Source organism: Etheostoma spectabile, chromosome 17 (assembly GCF_008692095.1).
Source record: "Etheostoma spectabile isolate EspeVRDwgs_2016 chromosome 17, UIUC_Espe_1.0, whole genome shotgun sequence".
Classification (NCBI taxonomy): domain Eukaryota; kingdom Metazoa; phylum Chordata; class Actinopteri; order Perciformes; family Percidae; genus Etheostoma; species Etheostoma spectabile.
The window spans coordinates 14,923,038-14,949,044 of record NC_045749.1 but is presented as its reverse complement, the minus strand read 5'-3'; the positions used below and the strand labels follow the sequence as shown (position 1 = coordinate 14,949,044).

Here is a 26,007-nt window from a genome sequence, read left to right as displayed (position 1 = left end):
GTGTGTGTCTGTGTGTGTGTGTGTGTGTGTGTGTGTTGGTGGTTTTAGTCATGGGGCACACTGTGAAACACAACAGGGTGCTAGGACGACCGTCTTTCAGAGTTCTGGGTAATTCTGCAGGTAAATGGGGCTTTGCACTTGCCTGATGGGGCCAGACAGCACAGATAAAGTGATCATTTAGGATTGTGCTGCATCTGAACAGTGATTCAGTGCACTGAGAGTATTCTGTAGAGCTCATGTTCATAAGAGGGAATTAAAAGTGTTGCTCTCATTACGTCTGAATGCATTCATGAGAGATTCAGCATTAAGTACACTGCCGAAGTCGGACAAAACAAACATTTGTACAGAAAATTAATTAATGAGCAGTTGCAGCCGTTGCATGTGTTTGCAATTGCAATTAATCGCTATAAATGTCAAAGAATTCTCTCTACCATGAAGCACAGCCTCACAATAGACAGCCAGAACTAAAATATGAAAAAAAGCGCATGATGTAATTCACTGATAAAATGGTGTTTAATTTTTTAAGGTGTCGTATACTTCACTTTGTCCTCCAGTGTTTGCTTCTAGAGAAAGTAGAAGTTGCTGGAGTGGAGAGCCTTTTACAATCAAGGTTATTTGACTAAATGAAGAAGGACAGAGGACGATGCAGCGGTGACAGCCAGTATTTATCTAGGTGTCAAGAGGCTGCCATAAATTAGTGACGAAATGATGCCGCAATATCTTACTCAGCCAGATGCTCTGCACTTGGCTTCCAAATATGGATCCACAAAACTTTCCATTCCTTTAATCAAAAGGGCCACGTGGCCACCAGGGCACTGTAGAGAGAGCTGAAATTACTGTGTGGCTGGATATCAAAGCCTGTGCTGTGTCCAGGGTAGAAAAAGTATTATCCTAGAAAACTCTGTGTTCCATGTCTTAATCATATTTTAGTAAAATAGAATTTGGTATGGTGACTCATTTTCGAAATACACAGAAAAATATGATTGAATTAATGCACCTAAGTCTTAGACCAGCAGCTCCATAGCTCGCTCTTTTGGTCAACAAACGTTCCACACCTTTTGGCAACCACAGTTAGTGCCACTGAGGCTAAAATTTGTGAGTTCATGTGTGTGAATTCATGAACGAATGAATGTATGCAAATAAATGGTCACAGCTACCGTAAATTTGTGCTTGTTTTAATACAATGAAAAAAGTGACAACGAGATAAAACATAACAAGTTCTTGCACTGAAAAATGATCATGTCTAAAATTTTGGTTTTAAACAAACAGTCACGGTTGTCACACACACCCAAACCACACCAGAAGACACTCACTAGACACGGATTGGTTCCTGAGGCTGGTAGTTCACACACAAACGCATTTATGGTGCCTGACCAGATTGATTATGCGTGATCTGCGATTCTCGAGTGAGCTTGTGATATCATGAGAATCCATCTGTCGTGCAAGGTAAGCTCATTTCTGATACTTGCCAAATGGCCCCTCTGACTCTGTGTTAAGATTCTCCAAAAAAAACATGTTAAGAAATATGCCTGCCTCAGTCCTGTATAACCAAACTAATGAATATGCTGCATCTTCTTCACACATGTTCCTCAGGCGTTGTTTTTTAATTATCCATCACATCTTTTTTTCCCTCTCTATTATTAGTAAATCTTTCTATCAGGTTACTTTTCAATCATCACACTTATTTTAGCACAATTAAGTCTGAAATGTTTAACTTTAATGTAAAACAAAGTAACTAAAACTATATGTATCTGTTTTTAATACAATACATGGGTACAATACATGCAAATTGGGTAGAGCGGTGGCAGTTGTTCGTAAATGTGCACAGTTTTTAAAACTACAGTTGTTTGTTCATTGGTTTTGTGTCATTTGGATTATTGTTCTGTTGTATTATCTGCGGCATCAAGCAGTCATTTAAAAAAATTACAAGTTGCACAAAATAAGGCTGCAAGACTGGTTCTTGGTTGTTCTTCGAGAACTAGGGTTGCAGAGATGCATGAACGTCTTGCTTGGTTGGAGGTCAAGCATAGACTATATGTTAATATGTTAGTATATTTTCATGGAATTATTAATACTGGGATTCCTAAATTTCTTTATGATAATATAACCTATTGCTCAGATATGCATTCACATTATACAAGAGGGGTGAATAGTCAACAGATTTCTTTACCACTACCTAAATCTGACTGTATGAAGAGGACTGTGTTTTATAGGTCAATTGTATATTGGAATAATCTTCCAGTTGGGATTCGGGACAACAAGGGAAAAACTGGTTTTAAAAAAAGACTTAGACTACATTTGTTTTCGATATCATAATATTGTCTGGATTGGTTGAGTGAGGTTGTATCATGTGCTATATTATTCTTTATTACATTTAGTTTATTAGTACTTTTTGCATTGTCAGTTTTGTTTGTGAATTTATATATGATATATTTGTGAGTAATTTTGATTGTATTTATTGTCTTTTGGATGTATTGTTTGGACCCCAGGAAGACTAGCTGTCGTCTCGGCGTCAGCTAATGGGGATGCTTTGAAATAAACAAATAAACAAATAAACACCCACAGGTTATTCCAACATATCATCACTGTTATTACTATTGACTATAGAGTGTCAATTAGACCTACCGGTGGTTCTCCATTTTTTGGCTCATTTGCTAAAATTAACATATACATACTATATTATTGCAATATAAAATATCACAATATTGCAAATGTTTGTATTTTTAATAAATCAGCCACTGTTTTATTATTCCAGTACACATATGAAGATAAACTTGCAGGTTATCCATCACAATTACGCTGCTTCTCTTGTACAGGGCAGTGAAGTCTTTTTAACTGAAATTAATTTTTGAATAGATACTCCTTTTAAGTGCAATACCACACAACAATATATCCCAACTTTTATAACTTAGAAAGGATAAATCATACTGTACTGAGAAACTGATGAAACTAAACAAAAAAAACATTTTGGAATTAGAAAAATGATGGTACGCTTAGAAAAGAAGCAACAGTAAAATATATCTGGTTTGTGGCAAAAGGACAACAAAAATAAACCTCAAAATGTTCCTTCAAGAATGGGACCTGATTATGCGAGTGACTGCTTTCTGCATGAGACTGAAACACAAAATTAAGTTGCATCATCGCTCCATGTTTACCAAAAGATTTTCTGTCGCATCATGTCGGACACGGTTTAATCCCCAGTCTCACAAATTTAAGCCGATGCTCAACAGTCATATGGCTGACTAACACAATAAAAGTCAAGTATTTCATTCTGCTCAAGTAATCTGTATGAATCTGGATAAAACTGTTAATTTAGAGTCAGTTTCACAGAATAAATTGCACATTGTGTATAAAGCAGAGGTCATGTGTTAATGCTTTTTCAAGCAGAAAGAGGGGGCAATGCCATTGTGTGCCATTAAGCCAAAGTAGAAGAAGTATAAAACAGGGGAAGAGCACAGAAATATACTAACGCCTGTGAAATGAGTCATTAAAGATTGGCATTCCGAAATGCATTCAAGCCTTATTTTTTTAAGCGTCCATTACTTAGTTTGCTTCTCATGTTGGTTCATAATGGCATTTTGATGGGTGCATTCATTGCACCATGTTTGTTTTGCTATTCTTGAGGGAGGTGGGGAAGGGGGCTACATATTCATCAAATCATATACAATAAAGAGCCACTGAGTGTAAATGTTTTCCTTGAAGTGGGTCAAATGTTAGCTATTGTAAAGAATACGAGGAAGAAACCTCACTCCTCCAGACGAATTGCCCGGCAGCACAGCTGTACATGCTCACAATCACTTGCATGAATAAATCAAGACTGCAGTTCTATTATTCCATTCCAGTAAGACACCATTTATGGCTGAGTAAGACATGAAATGCCACAGAGACCTCAGATCATCGAAGAGGCTGTGCAACGGAAGCAAAAAGAACCGGCGAGAACATCAGGGAAAAGAAAAATTGTTCAAAGATTTATACCTAGACACTTCTTTTTTTCTCAAAGAGGAGAAGTTATAATCTGGACTACAATGAGTGATGCAGAAAAAAATATTGTTTGCAAGCTAATTAAAGCTGCAAAGAATAACTTGTAATTTCAAATATGACAAATATTTTAATTGATCATTTCAACAAAATTTTAAAATGACGTATGAATGAAATGTGTGTGTTAAGAAAATAATACATAATGTAATGCCGGTAAAACCAATTGTATGCACTTGCAATTGTATTCAGAACCCATTTGCTTTACACAATTATAAATTACTTCACAATTATATTTAGCTTGTTTAAAACCTCAAATATTAATAGAGTATGACGTATCTCATATTTGAGGAGTGCTATGTGTGTTTCTTCTTTATAGCTCTATTAAAAAGAGCTCTCCTCTTGTTCGCTCTTTATATTGGATTGAGTCTTAAGTGTTTTCATAGGAATTTAGCACATTAAGACCACAAGCTCAGTTTTAATTAACATTATCGATTAGCAGTAATTTTACCCCCAACCTTACCACGCACCATTTATCCTAAATTAATGATGTTGGGGAAATTGACACAAGGAGTAAGCAGAGCACAGGGATTATGTGTCCAAGTCAAGCAGAAATAACTGGTAAAACGAGCTCAGCGACTGTGGGCCGGGACAAAAAGTGAGCCAATTCTTACCCAAGTTTCCAGTCATCAAATAGGCATTGTGGAAATCCTTCATGCCCAATCCAACGATGTGGATGAATTCCTCTATGACCTGCATGAGCTCCACTGCTCCAGGATAGATCTGTACAAGATAAAAAAGACAGGAAGACATTTTCAATTTCAACGGTCGGCATCACCGGTAGATGGGAGTGCGGGGCATGAGATAAAAATAGAAAAAGACAGCAAATAAAAAATCAGATCATAACTACGTATTAGAAATAAACTCCAGGTATACAGTGAAACACAGAAGCTGTAAAGAAAGCAAAAACACAACATTTAAAATGATGATAGCTAAATAAACAGTAAAACAATAATGAAGCAAAAATAATTAGAGTAGAAGAAAAGAGAAATAAGAAATATATTTGCATAAGGTCACAGAGTTGCATTGAATTGAATTGAAATGTCTTTAATGTCCCCAAGGGGCAATTTGGTTCACAACAGGTAGCCAACACACACAAAAACATATCCAAACATGGGATAATAAGCAGAAATTAACATAAATATACATGTACACTATACTTAAAAAAAGAAGGAAAAAAGTGCTGTGACATGAGCAGGGATGGCAGATGACCTATAATTTGTTGAGAAACCCAACATCTGATGGTACAAATGATCTCAGGTGTCTGTTAGACATGCCACCTTTTCGGTAGGTATACCTCTTTTAGATTGTGAAAATGTATTGTGTTTTGCAATAATAATTTGTGCAATAATAATGTTTGCACATCATTTTATGTAATTGATGATTAAACATCTAGAGTTGAACTATTTTGGTAAATGAGTGATTGTTGAAGTTGTTTTTAAAGTAAAAATGATTTGTTGGTTCCAGTTTTACAAATGAGAAGATTTGAAAATGTTTTTTCTTTTCCTTTGGTCTGTTGGCTGTAAAAAAAACAACAACAATTTGTACAGTAATGTTTAGCCTTGAGTTCTGGGAAATTGTGATGGGACTTATAATTCTTTTCTGATCTAGAAAGTAATGGGCATTGCAGTCATTATATGACCATCCGTGTGAAATCAGCGTTAGAGCCATAACCACCAGGTTTGCACACACAGTTTTCTCTTCTTCTGAAAACCTCTGCCAAGTCAAGGGTGATCGCCTTGGTTCATGTGACGCATCATGAACAGCAGCACTTAGTGAGAGGCAGGAATTCAGCACCATGGACAGCTCCACAGCTCGACCAGCAACACTGCAGGTCCCGTCAGCTCTTCCTCCAAGTCGATAAATCAAAGGCACACTAATCTGATAATTGACCTTCAAAAGATTGGACCACTGGCATGGCTGCCAATGTAGTGGTGATAGGTCAGATCTAATAAGAGGCTTTAATTTGGGGCCCACCGGTTTTGTCCTTTGACTCGGATATTGAGAATACTGATTGAAGGATGCTGTAGCCATACATGAAGACATTTATGCAATATATTTGCCACTTTCAAAAAAATATCAGCAACGCAGAATAATGCTGTGATAACATTACAAAATGTGTCATGTTTTACAAATACTAATGCAGGAGTTAGTGATAATGAATGTGTTAGCACACAATGGTGATGTCAGGTAATTAGAAAGGCCTTTGAGTGGAATCAGCAATTAATACCTCTACTCTTGATATTCAACAAACACCTGAGGCAGGTACCTCCCTCATTGCTAACACCTTGTGCTCTGTGTGTTTGCACATGCCTTTACATGTGCCGCTGCTAAGCCAGGCAAGCAGATCACTGATGCTGAAGTTGAGAGCCACTGACACAGCAGAATGAAAGCCATAGTGGGGGAGAAAAGCACATCACGTCGCCCCTTCCGGCATGCCTGACGCACAGTGCAGTCATGCTCATTCTGCTGGTCTCCATGACAACCATGAGATGTGAAGGCAGCGCAGGGAAATGGCTGCAGTGGAGGTTCTGTAGACAGAGCTCTTCCTTTCCTTGCCATGGTAACAGTGACAGGAGGTGAATATATAGTGATGTCTGCACAGAGCCAACTCTACAGCCAGTGAAACCCCATAGTGAGGTTTTTCATGTGAGTGTTTTGAATGTCCACAGCGCGCAGTGTGTGGGTGCTGAAAAAAACTATGGAAACTGAGCTAGGAACACTCATTAATGCAAGAAAAGCCAGCAAGGGAGAAAAATTGATAACTGTGAAGTCCAAGTATCGTCTGTTGAAATCAGACAATGTCACTTAGCCGCTGTCCCCTTGGTGGAGTGCCGAAACCTAAGCAGCACTCCTTGACAGGCACATTAATAACGATAGAAATAATTAACGCATATCTCTTCTGGGAGTTCAATCACAGAGATACATTTTTTCTGTTCTTATGTTTCCTCTTATATGTCTGTCTCCATCTCTGACGCATTCTTACTGACAAAACTGCTTGTGTGTGAGCTCTCCTCACCGGCCAGCCAAACTAAAGCTGCAGTGAATAAACAACTAATTACTGCCTGTAGAGACAACCGGGACTGGCACTCCTGGCAGAGTTGGAACTGCCTGTTTTCTCCTACCATCTTAGTTGAAGTCAGGCATGGAGAGAAACAGAAGAAAAATTCATCTGACTGATTTTATGACACCCCCTCACGTGTCGGTGCAGGTGATATCCAATTTAAGTCAATTTACCAATGAAGGTGACAACAGAGCAGATGCCCTCTGCAGACTCCCAGTCATGGCACATGGTATCTCTGTCAGACTCTGGATGCACGTGATTTCAGAGTTCAGGTTGTCTCAGACACCAGTGGCAGTTTTGAAAACGACAGTTGCCACCTCTTAAGCTCAGCGATATGTCTAACAGTGGACTCAGCCAGAACCCAATCTCCATGGATCACCACAATGCTGAGAAAGGGCACTGTTCTGTACTCAAATCTTGATCATCAATACAATACATCACTGCAGTACTGCAGTCTGTTGGCCCTACATTTGAATTTGATAATGAAACTATGTTTATTATTGTAATTTGAGCTGCCTTACAATGTCAGAGAAAGGCAGACAGGGAATCAGAAGCAATAGAAGCAATACAACATCAAAACTGTTTGCTTCTATGATAAAATCCGACTGAAGTAATGATCTAATGATAATCCCACTTGTTGCTGTGATCTGTATCAGCTGGGTGAAACAATGTGTGTGCAGGAGTGAGTGAGTCCTGCAGTGTTAATGGTTGGGCAGTCTCTGTGACAGTGCTGCTGCCACCAAGTGGAGCTTTGAGGAACTAGCTTTCTAAATGAGGCCAGATGTCATTCCTGCTCAATGACCCCTCCCAAAGATATGTGTAAGTGTAACATCATCTCAACACTAACCTGACTTCTCTTCATCTCTGCTATTCAGACAGAGCAACCTCAAAAACGTTTTAAGTCGATTTGTTTTGAGTTGCACAACATTCATTCAGCAATCTCAATTTCTTACTAAGTGGACAGTAACGTGCTTACCTTTTGTGCGTCTTCCCATTTCTCCTTATTTTCCTCCTCCAAGAGGTTGCTGATGATTTGAAAGAAGTTCTGTGAAGAAGATGAAAGGAAAAAATAAATAACACACCCACACACAAGTATTACGGGCACTGCAGCAAGATGTTTTTTAAAATCATGACACATAAACACTATGCACTCAAAGAGGAATGTTATGGACGATAAACCAACATCTCTGGAATTTCTATATGAGAATAATGACGGTCCCTTCAGGGCACAATAGCATCATGAGATTTGACACTGAAACCATGATAGTTTCATCAGAGAAAAGATAAAATTTGTGAATCAGCTCTGACAAAAATACACCTTGAACCCCCTGCAGCTTGCAGCAAACACTGAATGCTAGAGGAGAGAAGCACAATCTGCAATCAGAAAGAAAGATGAAAGGGAATGTGTGAGCAGCTGTGTGGATTGTCTTCTTCTGCAGCAGGGTCTGCTAGGGGTGCATGCCTGCAGTAGTAATAGGACCCCTGTCTGATCTTAAGCCTTGTTATTTCATCTGGTCTACGATGTGCCGGAGGGAGTGGTTCTCTCTCTTGACACAGGCTATCTTGTTTTCTACTTGAATGCTTATGCTCCCTCTGGTGGTAATGTGCCCACTTTAACACTGCATTAGCTCAGAGACACACAGAGGGGGTGGGCTGGCTGACTGCTTTTCTGTCTGCCCACACACACTATGGAGCTTTCGTAATAGCCAGGGACAGGATGCTTTCCTCATCTCATAGATTTATTATGGTGGGAAATTGGGTAAATGGGCCCTATGTTTGCCAGTCCATGGGCAACACATTTGGGTTTCATTCCTACAGAGTGTTAGTAGCAGACCACACAGCTTACATCCAGTGGAAACTGTTGATAAATGTGCATAAAAGTGGTAGACAAATAAAAAGAGCATCCCTGACATTTTGTAGTAAATACCACGGCACTTTGGACATGTATAATTAAGTGAGTTCAACATTTTGTTGATTTAATTACCTACTTCCTAACCTTAAGTAACATTCAACAGATGCTCGAACAAGGCCGTGCAGCTAGAATCACTGACACTGGCATTAATAATGTTAGATGTCTTGGTTGTTTGTGATTTAAACTATAACACCTAACGGGCATTTTGGGCTGTTTAAATTATCCAGTAAACATTTTCATCTTTAGTATATAGAATAATGAACGTCAGTGGAAACAGCACTGTGTTATGTGACTTAATAATCTAAGTAAAGCAGAAGTTTTTTCTACTTTGATACAGAGAATGGTTCATGGGCATACTGGCTCATACTTAATTTTCCTGTGCTGCAGACATCTCCATGCAAAAGAGCAGCAAAAAAACAAGCTTGATACATTAACAAAACTGCAGAACTATACTGGACAATTAGGTTTTTCATTAGCACACATACAAAATTCCAAACAAGCTTTTCTACCATCAAAAAGAAAGCAAACATGTATTTCCTACCCAGTTAGCTCTCTGTTTTAACCCATTTACCTCTAAAACACTGCATAAGCTGACACATTGAACAAACTCACAGGAGAGCACAGAGACCACAAAGAGGCCTAAGAAGGGCGTCTTTGAAAATGGCATGACTCTGAGGACATAAACTATGTTATTGGGGATGGAGGTGGAGCTTTTGGTATAATCTCCATCATCCTATTGACAAAAAGAGGATCACGACTGCAGTCAACCCCAACATGATGAGATGAACCAGCTTAAGATCAGGAGATCTCTTGATACAATAGAGCTGTCTGTCTTTCTGCTATTTCAGAAAGTGTTGAGTCTGATACATCAAACATAACTCTTATCCAGTTGATTATTTTGTCACAATAGATACATTACCACACCATACAGATCCATTCGTGTTATAATAAACCCATTGTCTACATACTTGCACATCATCTGAAGATGGCTCATAGCTGGCTCTCTTGAAGGTCTCGGTCACATTGCGAAGGATTTCCACAGAAGACAGCAGGTCACCAGCGTAGAAGTTTCTCCTCTGGGTGAGGTCCAGCAAGTTTTTTGTAACCTGGGACATCCCATCCCCCGCCAGCATTCTCTGGCCCTTTGCAAGGTGCCCCTGAACCTCCAAAAACAGGAGAACAGAGAACATGGGGCATCGGTGTGCTCTGCCGGTTTTGAAAGATACATGCTTAACTACACATTTAGAGTAAATGGAGTGCAAAAAAATCTGAAAGAAAGACTCCACTCTCTAAGGCCCTTTATGTGACACTTATATCTAAGCCATGCCGAAATGTATTCTGCCTCACGGATGTTTTGAAATGAGCCAATATGAATAAAAGAGTTAACTGGAGCAGAAGACACACACATTTAGGCAGAAATTGCACAGTGAAATGATATTTCACATCATTGCACAGGCTTTATGTCCATAAATACACGTTCACAGGTGCAGCGCTATATGTGCAGTCTCAGCTCTGCTGAATTATTTTATTTTTAACAGTGAAGGAAGATTACCAAAATGACCTATTCTAGTGGAAGTGCTGTTGTGTTTCCAGAGTAAAGGCACCACATTATTCAATAAAGCTCTCTAAAATGAGACCCGAACTTTGATTAAAAAAAACTGATTTTCTTGGTGATCCAGATGTATCTTGAGATGAAAAAAGGATGATAGAGATAGAGTTCACACCAGTTTGGTTTGGTTTTAAAAAAAAGAAGGTGATTCTCTTACAAAGAATATGGTCAGCATTCACTAAGGTTCCCTCAAAATGTATTGTAATGGATCTTATTTAAAATGCAGTAAAGCGCAAGTGAGGAAGTGCAAAAGTGAATCGGGCTGAAGCAACAAAACAAACACGGGTAAGAACATTCCATACACTCTAAATCAAATAGTTTAAAGGATTTAACGATGACACCGAGAAAAATGGCAAATTCGTGTTTTAATTTGCTCCTCTATTAAAAGTGTTTAATCTTTGGCTATGGTGTGATAAGAAGGAGGGGGCTGGGGAAAATACGGGGGAGGTAATTTATGATGCATTGGAAACAGAGGCTGTGAAAGGAAGCTGACTTTGCACCTACTGATTGCTGCAAGTATCTGAATTCATTTGTTATGCATCGAGCATAGCTGGGCTGCTCCCAGAAGGCCATACCACGGTAATCCAAAGAGCAGCGTCGACTAGTGGTGCCTGTGAAAGGGAAGGAGACAGCGACAGATTTGAAGAGGAAAAAGAGGAAGGGAGCAAATGATGAGAGAGGAGATGAGGATGTAGGCGTGGGCGGGGGGTTGGGGGTGAGTTGTAGGATTAAGACCAAAGAAGAGGCAAATAAAAGGCAAATGGAAGTGGTGAAGTTGGATACAGGAAAAGGAGAGGCAGACAAAAAAGGAGAGGGAGACAGAAGTATTAATTCTTTTCATGAGAGCTTTTCCCCTTTTTGTCCAGTTCTGTTTGCCATCACTCACCATCAAAATTTTATGTGGCCCATTACAGTTTGCAGTGGAGTTGAAGCACATTATAGAAAGAGGGAGAGAGAGGTTTCTGGAAGGAAAGTGCTGCAGTATTTGAACAGAACTGTTTTTAGATTATGAGCAGCAGAGCAGGCCCATGGTTTTTAATGTATGTACTGTGTGCTGTGTTACAACTCATAGTGGCTTATTCAAGTATGCAGCAGCTCAACTGTGATGGCTATCAGGCATTTAAACAGTGATCCCAAAATAGCAGAACCACCCAACATCCACCCACATCGCCGTACACATCCTACATAGAGGTCCAACATCACACCTTCCCAGCTGTCGACCTGGTGGAGTGCACTTCACACGTCACCCCGCCGCTCCAACACAGGTGCTTGACATCCTGAGAAAAACTCCCACTGTACAAAACATTTCTCCTGGCATTTGTGCTTCACATAAACCCTTATCTATCTTGTCTTGTCTCTCTCTCTCTCTCTCTCTCGTTCTCCCTCCCTTTTTCTCTCTGGTTGTCTTTCACACACTAACACACACAGACAGAGAAAGATCAAAACCACACCTTCTACGCCCACCCTCTCCACAGCTACTACCTGGTGATATGCACTGAAGCCGTGAGTGCACACCAAACATCGCTACATCCCAGGAGCAACCATGCAGCACTGTGAAACAGCCCAGAGGGCAGCAGGAGAGGCCCACAGCTTTACACCACACTGAGCATCCATCTCCCACCAAACCGACTTTACCTTATTTACTTTTATAATCCAGACCCCCATTGGTGAGGTCGCCAGCACGCAATAGAACATTTTTACATTGTTATTTGATCGTCTTTCAGGACCTTACACCAAGAGAAGTCTATTTTATGATGGCTTGCTACCTAGAAATTAGGAATTCACTTCAGTTTTTGCTCTGACATCCCTAAAGGTCACTTTACACTAAGAAAGACCGAGTCTGCTTTAAGTGAGAATCGGCAAAAAGACACCAAGCAGTAAAAGGAGGTCAAATGGACAAAAATCTTGTTTTCGTTGTTTTTAAAGAGCAGTTTGAATCAAGAGCTACAGAAATACTTTTTAAAGATGTTTGATGACCTTTAACCTATACTGTTATACTGTATTGCCATTTTAATGTGAATTCAGCAGCAGTGGAAGACCAATATTGCCCAAGGCCACAATCATTTGAAAGTGTAATGCCTGGACCAGAGCAAATTCTTTTTTGTTTACACTAACAGTTTTGCTGGGGAAAATCGTGATATTAGAAAAGATTAATAATTGTTTTGGTTAATCAGCTGTACAAAATAAAGCCTATCACACTAACTGCCATTTTATACTAAGAAAATGCCCATAAGCATTGCTTTAGAGCTCACACAAAAATCCAAAATGTCACACTTTACTTTTATATACAACTTATTAAGAACTAGATCTCTCCTGGCTTGGATTTAACCGTTGGCGGGATCACACAAGGTCAGAGAAGAGCATAAGAGGCTTTTGCCGTGATTCTGCACCAATCTGTCATCTCTCCTTGCATCATCAGTGATGTATATAGAGTAGGTTGAGTATGAAATATTGGTCAGTGGAGATGCACGTGATCAAAATCCAAGGCTGCACTCCACCAAGACATTGATCCGTCGCTGTCCCGTTGTTAAGGCACCTTCAACTTGGCTACCATTTAAGGATAATTTTTCTTCAACCTATCCTTCCCAAGATGGGAGTCTAAAACAGTGTTCACTGACTAAGGAGTAACAGAGAAGAAATTACTAAAAGCCCTCTCTAAGAAGGACCTTTTACAGAGTTTTAAATATCATCCTTTGATAGAAAAGCAACTAAAATCCCTTACTTTAGTGAACAAAACCCTGCATTATAACATCTACCACCAACAGTACCAAGACAATGAATGGACTTACATATCAAACAAAATTGCCTCATTCGTTCTGAAGGATGGTGTCTGATGTGTTGAGTACATGATCATTTCTCTCCACATTAACCTGTGAAGAGTTTGTTTAATAGCTTGTGGTTCCGTTGCTTTAATTGCTGCCTCTCTCAGATGGGTGAATCAAACTTTACTTTAATTGATACTTGAGATTTAGACTCATTAGACAGACACATTAATAAGAGCCTAAATATACACATAAATGATATCCTTTACACGCAAAATCTCTTCTGATACTAGTTACTGCAGGTGTCAGTGGAGGAAATGAAATGCATGTAAAAGCACATTAAAAAGGGAAATGGATTAATGGAGTACTAGATCGCATTTCACAACTGGTAGTCAGCATATTTGAAAAATATAAAATATCAGAATACACTAGTTATTCAGTTTTATTTAATGATGTACAGCATGACAATACTGAAGGAAAGATGAAATACATCCTAAAAAGGAATTGTTCTTCTGCTTTTGTTTTGTTCTAGCAGAAATCTGCTGTAAATGTACTGTGTATACCAACATATGAACCGTTGTTTGAGTGATACAAAGTGAACAAAGTCATCTGCTGTGTGTGTGTATCCTCTCGACTTTTCTTCCCTTCTTGCCTCTGGTTGAAGTTGTCATCCATGATGATCGTGGCGGTGCTGATGGCCCTGTACCGGGTGTCATTCCTATGATGACCTTGATGACGACAGTGACCACGGCTGAGTAGGCGCTGATGCCCCCCCTCCCCCCTGTTTACCCGCTCTCAGCAGCCATTACATGGCTCACTGTTGTGGAAGGATGACCTCTGTCTGTGAGGCGTTTTGGTTTCTTTTCACATTTTTCTCATTAAGGTTTTTGTGAATTTGACCTAGATACAATTACAGGTCAAAGGTTGGGAGGTGTTGTTTTCATTTATAGGTTCATAGTGTGGGGCTTTGTGACACCCGCTGACAATGAAACTGTGATTAATGGCTTTACAAATGAACTTGACCTGACCGTAAATGTTGTAAATCATAGGTTTTTTTCCCAGTGGTCAGTGCTGGCTTTGACACGGGGAGGCACTTTGACATATGTCTACTATTTGCTATTTCATTCTTTAATTATGACTCTTCTCTTCTGTTGCAAATGCATCAAAGGTCCTGGTCCTCTGGTAAAATCCCATGGCGCCCTGTGTGTGAATTGTTGTGTTGTGCCCACAGTGCATACAGATGTACAGCATCTAACCAACACGATGACGAATGTTGACGTACTGCCTGATCACAAAACCAACAGTACATAGACTGCAGTAATGGCATACATCTCTGTATTAAATATCCAGTGCAACCCCGCTACAGTTGCATATATGAAAACAAACGTGGGATAAATTAACAATTAATTGTTTCAAATATAATTACAGTAATGTATTAATAGGATGCTGCTCAGTGAAGACCACTACTGTAATTAGTTTGGCTGGTGCCAACTGTCTCACCCTGACTGATTGACCTGAATCTGGCACTTAAAGACACCTCTTACACATCTGACACTTCTTGGTGTAAATGAAATCTTTAATCAGTAGAAGTGTTACATTTTCAACAACATTGTACAGAGGAAGAAAGAAAAATAAAACAAAAAGCCCTCACAGCGGGCTGGAAATAGCTTCAAATGTTATTAGCCATAAAACTAATGTCAAGCCGGAAAGCTAATGTCATGCTAGTAAATCTCACTCGGCGTAACTTTGCCGCAGGTAAGCCATCTGTGAATAACGGCGCGTTTGCAGCTACATCTGGTTTGCCAGTTAGCTATTTTATGGTTGTGGAAGAAATGCCAATTCAGAACCCCTTAGACTTTTTAAATGTTTACAACAGCTCAACATGTCAAAAAAACCCTGTAACTTTAGCACCCAACAGCGCTTCATTGTCCTATTATCTGTCTGTAAGCAAACTGACCTTCAGCAAGAACAAAGGCAACCTGTATCATTGCAGCTTTAACAGAGGTTGCATTCCTTTTCATCCTCTCCCCTTTTTTCTCCCTCGTGTTATCTTCTTTTCAAGATCCGAGTGTTTATCTCACCCTGCCTGAGAACTCACATCCTCTGCTCTAATGCTCCTTCCTCCGTGCACATATTAAAGCTTCTACCTAATGTCTGAAATAAGACCTCCATGCGCTTTTCTTCAACAATGCTCTCAGATTCCCAGTTACCATTTTTTTCCATCCACTGCACATGCTGTGTTATGATAGGTGTAGCCATGAGTTACATCACTGCTTGTGGAAATGGGATAAAAGAATATGCACTTTTTCCTCAGATGGAGTAACACAATTTTGGCACCATGTATAGTTCTATTATCATGATGGGATTTTAGGCAAGCAACTTTAAAAAGTTAATTGTGCTGTATTGTGGTGGCAGTAATCTAGCATAATTCCTCACAATGTGGCATAATTTGTAACTTTTATAACTGTTATAATTATGATGTGTATTCACACACTGATGCTATAACAACAGTATACAATTGCAGGGTAACTACCATTACAAAGTGACAGTTGCACTTTCTGGCTTATCAGTGTTTTTCACACAGCCCTTCATTTAGATCAATCAATGACAAATTGTATTCTACAATTTTGTCATCTTTAATGGGGCCACCACTTGTTTTATTTATTTTCTTAAGAGGACACAGACGGGCAATAACAATAGAAGAAGACAAGTCCAATTTCATAAGTGCACACTACACAATTTAAAAATTTGGCAGTAATAATAACAGAGTTTTCAAGAAATGAAAGATGTTGCTCATGTCCTTACCTGTGGCGTTGGGTGGGCATCTATTAAAAGCCAGTTCTCCTGACGGTGTCCGTCTCCACACCATTGACACTGCATAGTCCTCGGGACAAATCTCATACGGCGCTGAAAAGCAACGTGGTACAAGAGTAACTTCGCTGATGCAGAGAGCTGTTCAGGATTCCCAATATGATGCAACAATTTCTTCATATTATATACAGAAAGGTATGGAAATATAGGAGTTCAAAGCAGAAAAGTGTTGGTGAACATGAACATGCCGCTTAAAGATAATGATAAAATGTGCCCTCTTTTTTAATCACAACCTTTTTCTGTTGGCACTACTGAAAATAGTTATATTAATAATAAGGTTTTTGTGGAATACTGTGTTCTTTATTTCAGAGAATAGATGTATTAAGTGATTTCATGTTTAAGACTTACTTCATGAGTAGATTATTTTTTTAAATCAAATAAGCTTTGATGATAGTTGCATAACTCAGTATCTCAGCAGTATTTCAATTACTTAATTTATAAGAATATATTCAGACTAGTTCATCCCTCCTCTGTATCTGCTTATCTGCATCGCCTCTTCAGGTTCTGTTATTGTTATGTAACACGTCATTGACTCCACATAGATAATCATCTCCTTACTTTCACTCAGATTTAAGTGTTATTATCCTTTGGCTCACCTGGACAGCGTTGGTCACTGCACTTTCTGACTTCCTCTCCAGTGCCATCGCATTGCTGCCCAGTCACCGCTGCCCCCTGACACACGCGGACTCGCCTCTGCCATCCGCCGTCGCAGGACTTGGAGCAGCCACTCCACGGACCCCAAGGATTCCACTGGCCGTTAGCTATAAGAGAATCATCCTCCGTTAGAAACAGATATTCTCAGATGCAGAAACAAATCAAAAGAATATCACATAAAATGATTCATCACTGTATGCAAATTTTATAGTATGCCATTCAAGCTTTATCGATTTTTGATTACATTTATTTCCTTTGCTATCCATGCATTCAGTTTTGTAGATGCAGTTTTTTTGGTAATATTCCAAAAATGAACATGATTACTTTGAATAATCAGGAAAATGTGTGTTTTATGGCTAAAGAAGCTGCTCATTGAGTGGTGATTATTTGCTACACTTTGCCAATATTAAAAGGCATTTATGCTAAAGTTTCCAAAACCAGCAGCATGTTTTATGCCCTTGTAATGATCACTGCTAAATTGTGCATTACACAAAAAAACAGATGCTCCCCTTCAGCGATGTAGTAAATCACATGCCCTTGTCTGAAAGGAGAGGTACAAGACCCTGCGAGCAGGAAACACACTCCACTTTTCTTTTAACCTCAGCTTACAACCCTTCTTCACACGTGCGGTGCAATTTTTTGTCCTACAACTAACCTCCGTCAGGATTTCTTCCGGAAGAGAGACAATACAGAAACCATTGTGACCTGTTGGCTAAAACTATCTGCAAGACATTGATCAAACCCCACTAAATACTGAAGCCTCTGCTCCACAGGAGAGCAACTGATTCCATGGACAGATGCATGTTAATGTGTTTCAAAGAGCTCAATGTGCCAACAATCTTGGAGAAATTCTCTAAATTTTACAACAACAACATGGATTCCAACCCTGCACAGGCCTTTTGTAGTAATTTTAGCCTTTTCTTTCTTTCTTTCTTTCTTTGTTTTTCAAAGAATGTATGCAATCTTGCAGCATGTTAAATTACTCAAAGACACGTTTGATGGTTTCTCAAACATTTATTGGGGTTTGCCATGAACTCTTATTTTGTGTTCTGCAAAGCAAGGCAATGCGTCCAGCAGTAATGGGCATGGTGTTGACTTGTTAAATCAAGGCTTAGACTGTAAAGTCACACTTATCTTTGATCTCTCACCTTGGATACAAATAAGAATTGCTAAACAGGTAAGCCTCATTAAATGAATAAATTGTATAATGCATCGTCTCACGGTTGCATCCCTTGCAAATACGCATTTGCAAGCAGTTGGCACTATTTCAGTGGTCCAAGAGAGCAAGATTTCCACTGACTTTGAAAAATTTGAGAGGAATCTATTTGCCACGCACATACCAGTGAAATACAGAAAAAACTGCTGTTCTAGGCTGCTGCAGTGAAAATTGCATCAGGAGATTATAAGAGTGCTCAGGCCCTTCACATGATCAGACAATTCAAAGCCTGATGGAGACCACTAAGCTGACATCTTTGAGCCTCTAATACATCTATGATGTTGACAGACAGACAGACAGTTTGGACAGCTAACCCTGAGTTTTGTGAAAAAGCATGCAGTAATATCTGAATGGATTTTACAAATCCAATTGGTAGAGCATGGTCTCAAACATCAGTCTTGATTCTTACAGCACAGCCGATTCTAGCTGCAGAGGTTTTCAGTACGCAACAGAAAGAGTGTAACAGCTCAGTAAAATCAAGCTGCAAACTGTATCTAAAGTTGATAGTAAACATTATGGTAGGCCTACTCATGGTTGTAATGATACAATATGGGACAGGATACTTTTAGTGTCTCTCTTTTCCCCCTTTTTAAATCATGATTTCAAATTTAGACATCAAAGCGGATATAGAATTAAGATGCTCAGGATTTTACCTGTGCAGTCAGGATTATGGCACTCTCTGCTTTCTGCCCAGTGACCGCGACACTCAGATCCCCCATGGGCGGCCACTGAGCACTGCCTGGTCCTCTGCTGAGTGCCATTGGCACAGGTCACCGAGCAATCGCTCCAAGAGCTCCACTCCTGCCACTGTCCGTCCACTGAGGCACCAACCACAACCCAACACGCATGTCCCATGTGAAGGGAAAAAGAGGGCAGACAGAAATTGGAGGATATATTCAGATCACTATTCTCTCTCAGATTTAATGCCAAAAAAACACACAAAAAAACGACATGAGTCTTTGTAGGTTTTGGAGAATTGTACTGCTGGTTTCCTAATCTGGTTAAAATTCGCCAACATAGCTGAAGGCAAAAGGAGAATAAAACATAAAAGTGCTTTTGTAGGATGCCTTAATATTATGATTTAGGCTATTAAAATGCCAAAGGCACAAACACCGGAATCTTTTTTAGCTGCCTTCCATATTCCCTGTCTGGGCAGAGGGAAAGCATCTGAGAGTGACTGGTTTTCACTGAGTCTGTTACCAGAGCAAAGCTAACATTTACTGTGTGGAAAAACTCATCATCACTAATCTTCTTAGCATTCACAGGCAATTGCGGGGTAAGTGATTTTGACGTCAGTGTTACAGTATTGACTCTCAACAGGGTTGCCTAAACCGCATTATTGTGAAAGACCTTTTACTTTAAATGCACCACAAACTGGGCTGCCGTTCAGTTTTTTACTCACCTTTGCAGTACTGTAATGATTGAGGATTATACACATATAGATGTGGGTAAGGTAAACTCCTTTCTTTCTCAACGATTAATCTTTTGAAATGATTTTATGAGCATTTACCTTTTACATTACTCTCCTCATCATGCCTGCAGGGATAGTTGTTAATATTGGAATATATTTAGAGAGCAGACAGATGATACCTGGACATAGGGCTATGTTGCAAAGCTTAGTCTGGGTCTCAGGTCCGTCACAGGCCCTGCCTCCGTGCTGGGGAGGGGCACACATCCTAGTCCTAGTGCGGTGACCTCGGCCACATGTGAATGAGCACAGGCTCCACGGTGACCACTCCTCCCATACACCGTGTACTGCGGGCACAGAAAAGGTGTCAGGCCTAATCAATGTCCCTGTCTCTGCTATAGCATAAACAAACCCATGACAAACTGCACTGAGTCATACATAAAATAAAATCAATCAAAAATAATCAGCAACAAAACTAATGTGAATGAAACACTGAGCACACAGACACTGTGGAACATTTAATAAAATAATATTAAATGCTACTCCACTAACAATGCTTCATACAGCCACAAAGGCCTTGACTATGACAAATCAAGTTGAGAAGCAGCAGGTTTGCACAGTGTTACAGTTTCTCGAGTCTGACTAGGAATCTAAAAACTGTAGACCTTCAGGTTAATGTGGGCTGACAATGATTCTGCAAATATGTCGTTCCACCAATATACTAATCATGGTTATACACAAAGCAGACAGCCAGTAACCTGGTTCCAGACCTCTGTAACAGCCCCACATTTTACGATTTGACAGTGAAATGACAAATCAGACTGAACATCAGGCCAGACAGTCCTAATTCAACAGGAAAATATACCAAAAGTGTGTTTCCTCATTAGATGTACTGTACATGTCTGAGAAATTCATAGATAAATGTTCCAAAGGCTTCTTTTAATTAAAACAATTCTAAATCTCATGTGGATATATGTTATTTTTGGACACTTGGGACATATACTGCCACTACTAGTAAAATATTTAAAAAATAATAATTATTAAACAAATTAAAAACATCACCTGTAAGATGTCTCATTTTCAAACTCTTGAGCTTTGAACAAACACAAATTTAAAAAAAAAAAACACTTTAAAGGATTATTTGGCATGCTTTGAGTTTTGCATCATTTTTGGTATTTCCCTTTCTATTTAACAACACTACAGATCATGGTCAAGCACAATCATCACTATCAATTATCTATCACTAATAGATAGTGCTTTTGATAAATTTGTCATTTTCCTCAGCTGTCTATTAAAATACACATTTTGAAATAAATGCTTTATAAAGGCATCATCTTGGTTTGCATGTAAGTTTAACTGGGTTATGGTTGACGGATGGCAAGGCTTTATAGAGCTGCAGAGGACATTAGCTATTGGCTTAAAGTTTTACTTTGAAGGTGGACACATGGCAATCTGAGACCTGGACAGAAGTAAAACACGCCCCTGTCTTTTCTCAGCAGTTGCAGTCTTCCTTGATATTCACACAGTGATATGAAATGATGAACACACTACAAATCTAGATGTTTAACCTCTATTGTTAGTTTGGAAAGCAACTGCTGGCTTCTTGATCCTAGCGATAAAGTGCATTTACTGACAGAATTAAAAGCTTCAAAATGAACTTTAAGGGGCAAGAAATTGCATCAAACCCAAATCAGACTGCAACTATATGTTAGTACCAGAAGTATGGGTATACTAGAGAAATGCTCATCACACATTACAGCTGCAAAAATCCTTGTTTCCCATCAGCTGCAATGGCATAAACTGCAATAGGAACAACAGGCTGATGTGGATGCAGCTGTTTTACATTTTCAGGCGTTACAAGACTGATGCACAAAATAAATGTAATTATTTTAATTATTTAATTAACTAAGGTTATTAAATAACTAATGTATGGAGATTGGCAGTGCACTGACTATATCTGGTGTTTTATTATTATCATCTGTTGATTACAAATGGGAATGTAAGACCTTGGAAATGCACAGTATGTATGACTATTTTTTTTGCATGGAATATATGTTCCTCTTCAGAGGGGTCACTATCCACAGCTTGTGCACAGGCTTGAGGTTCCCGCAGTATAATAGTTGGATCTCAGGATTAGTTGTAGAGCAGTTGGATCTTGGGATCATGTCAATGGTTGGCCATGAGGCGGAGCTACCGTCTGTCCCTGCTCTGGCCTTCTTTTTGCTAAGTGTCCCATGGTGGCCGAAACATTTACTTTGAACATTTCAAGTTCAAAGCAGACAGTCATCAAAAACTACTGTAGCAGTGATGGAATAGGATTCCTCTTCTTTTTGTGTGTTTTTTCAATGAACTGGCCGTGTGCAATCGTGGTAGAGGGGAAATTCTTGGACCAGCACAGCATGGTGGACAAAGCAAACGCATTTGCAAAGAATGTTTTCCTTAACTTGCGCTAAACTGGGATTTAGTTCATTAATTCATATCTTATTCCAGTGAGGTTTTAACTTTTAAACTTGTAAGCCTTCCTCTTGTGCTAAACTGTATTTACCATGCAATAGGCATATTTTTTTCACAGAACTGTTTGTGCTAGTTTCCACTGAAAAAATCATATCAAATCCATACTTGTCATAAAGCTGCAATTCAATGCTTTTGTGCATTTCACCTAGGTCTTATGTTTGCACAACGCAAACAAATGGTCAATGGCACTTGCACATGCTTTAGCAATAAGTTTGTCTCTTATATGCGTGCATATATTAACTTGACTGGTTTTAGAGTCCCAATAGTTTACCACAGTTTATATAGTAAAGAGTCCTAATCACATTAAAAATTACACAGTGAAATCATGATTTTAATGATTTTCTTTCACCCTTGTTCTTCTTCTGCACTAGGATATCAATGTGCCTACATTTGAATATTTATAGACGCTGGCTCATTGTCAATGTTGAATCTTCTACATCAAAGTGTCAACAGAAAATATCTGGCAGAACTTCTTCCAGTCTTTATTTGTCTTTGATTTGCACTGATTATTCATGGTAGGCTAGGCATAGTGTCTGGCACACTGTGATTTTTTTCTAAGTACTGAAATAGTTCAAGTTGGCAATAATTTAGCATTTTGTAGACTGAACATCCCCGTGTTTTCTGCTAATGAATGCTTTGTTTTCATTGACGCTATTGCTTATTGTGCCAATTGCCCAGTTTCCCCTCTGTTTATTGTAAGTAAACACATCACATTGTGCATACCAACCAAGTTAGCTTGTTTTTTGTAGCCTACAGCTAAAACAGAAACTTCCATTAATTTTAGGCAAAAACATGTTTTTTTCAGTTGGCTACATCAATCCCAATATTATTTTCTAATTTAAAATGATAGTTTTTTTGCATGTTCAAGCTGTTATGGGTTTGAGATCTATGCTATGTCTAATATCCTGACTTTGTTTTATCTATAATTGTCAACAAATGGCACAACCACAACCAATGTAATGTTACTCTGACAGCCACACTCTAGTTCCTTTAAGCCACAGAACTCCACTGTCATAGAAAACAAAAACATATACAAGAAACATATATTTCACTTGGTCGACATTGCTTAACTGCAATTGGCACAGCTAACGAAGTTTTATTTTGAAATGAATCCGCTGTTGCATCTTATTTCACAATCTTTGGGATGCATTCGCATCCTGTAAAGTAGGACGGATACAGACGTATCTGCGCATGGTCGGTCAGGTGGCGCGTTGTTTACTGCTACTATTACTTTGCTAGTTAACGAACCGCATGGATAACGTTATGTTCGAGTCTGAGAAATAGCTTAGCTAGCCATGCTTTTTGAAATGAGAGAACAACACCCCTTCCAAATTCAAAGGTATGGCTCTTTTATGTGTTTTTGACAGTTTTAGATGGCAGTGCGGTTCAATAGCATAGTAAACAGACAACACTTTCTCACTTGTTGATGGCAAGATAAAATAAGCTAACGCCTTATAAAGAGTTTTCTTAATGGTTCCTTAAGTAAAAATAAAAATGTAGAACTCCCCTGTACCCCCACCCAACCAAAAAAATCACACATTGTGACATTTGTGTTAAGACATATGCAATACTAACTACTACTTGTTGTAACGTTATAATTTTAATGAGGACATGGAGTGTTATGTTGAAAAATGGAGATAGTTATTGAACACTGAATGGTGAAACCAACCTTATGCTATATTCTGTGCTACAGTATAAAACTGGTTTTGTGTTGGCTCTGAATGCTGGCACTGGAAGGAAATCCTGTACTGTTTAAATGTCAGAAATGACTGTGCTTACTTCTGCAGAATAACTGATTTTACACCAGAATTTAAAATAAAAAAAATGGTTCTGTTGGTTTGGGTTAAAAAATGGGATGACTATTATATATTTTGTAAAGCGCAAGTGTTCTTGTATTTTGGCAGATGCATTTTGTTGGATGAGCGGCATCTTGTATGGAGGCCCAGAATTTTTAACAACGTGCTTGATGTAAGCCTGCAGTGCCTGCCATTGTTCATCGATGATGTTGATGTTTTCAGTGATGGTGACTTCAAGGAAGGACTACTTTTAGGCTGTGACATGTCTGTTATTGTACACTCTGTTTCAGAAGTATCCTTCAACCTTGGCATTCTACTCACGGTTTGAAGAGAGTGAATCGATATGTCTGGTTTTTGGAATATAAGATATAGACTGTGTTTCATGTGGCACCATGCCAGGTGAGTTTTGTTTGTATCAGTTTGCTACTGTAACTGAGTAAAGTTTGTGTTATATCAGCTCCATTTTGGGATGACTTGAAAAAATAATTTTTGTGATCCCATTGCTAGGTTTTTAATATGAAGTGAAGCGCAAAAACATTATTTTTCAGATGTTACAAGAAATGCATTTTAACAACACGCCAGCACTACAGTGTATTTGATATGATCTACTTAAAAAAAACGATGAAACAATACAATAAATTAAGAATAGTGACCTTTTAGAAATTAAAAAGACTCTCCCTCTCCTTTTTGTCTAAAAATGAAAAAGTTCTAACGCCGTCTTACTCTTTTGAGGAAAGTCAAAATTGCTTTAGAGTTTCATTTAGAGTACAGTTTCATGGCCCAGTTATTTGGTGATAAGTGTTTCTGCATTATTATGTGAAAGAAAAATCTGGATCCACAATTAGCCGTGAGACGCCTAATGTCTGCATGTCTTCAGATGAATCAAGGTCAATAATGAATTCACATGGGCAGCTCTGTAGGTTCTAGTTCTAAATTAATAATTGTTCTTCATGCTAATGAATGCTTATACATGGAATTGGGCTGAGTAGCTTTTGAGAAATAGGAGCTTTAATGCTTTCTAAGCAAAATACTGATGGCCAAACTGTAGAGGAGTCACACCAAGAAATTACTCATTCTCTTTCTAGCTCTTAATGTCCACACACAGTAAGAAAGTGACCCTTTTGAAACCTGCCAACTTGCCACTTACACATGCCACATCTAAAAATGAAGTACAGTACATCATAGATCAGAATGTTAGAGGATGCAACTTGCAGTATTTTTTATCACCAAAAACGACCTAAGAGTTTATGATGCAGACACAGAAGCACTCCATTAAAATCACCATCAAATACCTTGACTATACATGAGTTCAGAATTTCATTACTAAATCAACATATTTGTCTGTGTAAACAATCCCAAAAAATGAATAATGGCAACGACTTGTTTAGAACGGCACGCTCTCCTACCAGACGCATACAGACAAACAATAGTGCTCTGCAATCACCAGTCAGAAAAGCATCTGATGCTGATACCTGACTGCCAGTGACTCATCTGCCTTGCCACTATGGTTTGAGGAAGAAATGCCTTACAGCGTGTTTAAAGAAGCCCTGCCAAGTTATTTTGAAATGCTCGACTGACCTTCAAGAAAATGAAGCTGACAACATATCGGGATCTACTGCTCCCCAAGCTCCATTCAGAACCACATGTCATTAAACCATTTCAATGCTGATGAATTGCCTTAAAGTTATATGAAATGGAAAACACAAATGTGATCATGAAAAAAACACATTCACAAAATAACACCAAAAAAAGAAAGCATTAGATTAATTGTAATAACTGCAATAAAAATGCATTCTTAAATAGACACATTGAAAAGTTTGTTAAAACACAGTAACACATTTCCTCGTATAAACAACAAATGAGTGAAACATTAATATTCAAGAATCTGCGGCTAACACTACCTGGACAAGGGGCAGTGTTATTGCAAACCCTTGATTCTCTTAAAGGGCCGCTGCAGTGTGTTCCGTATGGTGTGACACATGTTCTTGTTCGCACCTGCGACCCTTGCCCGCAAGTTACAGAGCATGAGCTCCACTGGGACCACTCCTCTGCACCTGATTCACCTGTGTGGGAGAAGGGTGACACTAGTTAAATGCAGCAATATGGTCCTTGGGCAGGAGCGGGGTGGGCAGGGTTGAGTCAAGTGGGTGGGTGGGTGGTTGGGGG

General features: G+C 39.0%; 1 protein-coding gene across 14 annotated transcripts in view; it reads right to left on the bottom strand.

The window, feature by feature from the left end:
• adgrb3 (adhesion G protein-coupled receptor B3) overlaps window positions 1-26,007 on the bottom strand; it is a 111,673-nt gene that overhangs the window by 34,295 nt on the left and 51,371 nt on the right. For 9 of the 14 annotated variants that reach the window (XM_032540589.1, XM_032540592.1, XM_032540584.1 and 6 more), the window contains 9 exons: window positions 25,743-25,904; window positions 19,714-19,878; window positions 18,777-18,941; window positions 16,850-17,014; window positions 16,188-16,289; window positions 11,125-11,231; window positions 9,980-10,177; window positions 8,076-8,144; window positions 4,650-4,758 (listed from right to left, as the gene is read on the bottom strand). In XM_032540589.1, the coding sequence (XP_032396480.1) occupies window positions 4,650-4,758; window positions 8,076-8,144; window positions 9,980-10,177; window positions 11,125-11,231; window positions 16,188-16,289; window positions 16,850-17,014; window positions 18,777-18,941; window positions 19,714-19,878; window positions 25,743-25,904 (1,242 nt within the window). The remainder of the gene's footprint in view (window positions 1-4,649; window positions 4,759-8,075; window positions 8,145-9,979; window positions 10,178-11,124; window positions 11,232-16,187; window positions 16,290-16,849; window positions 17,015-18,776; window positions 18,942-19,713; window positions 19,879-25,742; window positions 25,905-26,007) is intronic. The other 5 variants (XM_032540585.1, XM_032540587.1, XM_032540581.1 and 2 more) reach the window with 3 other exon arrangements.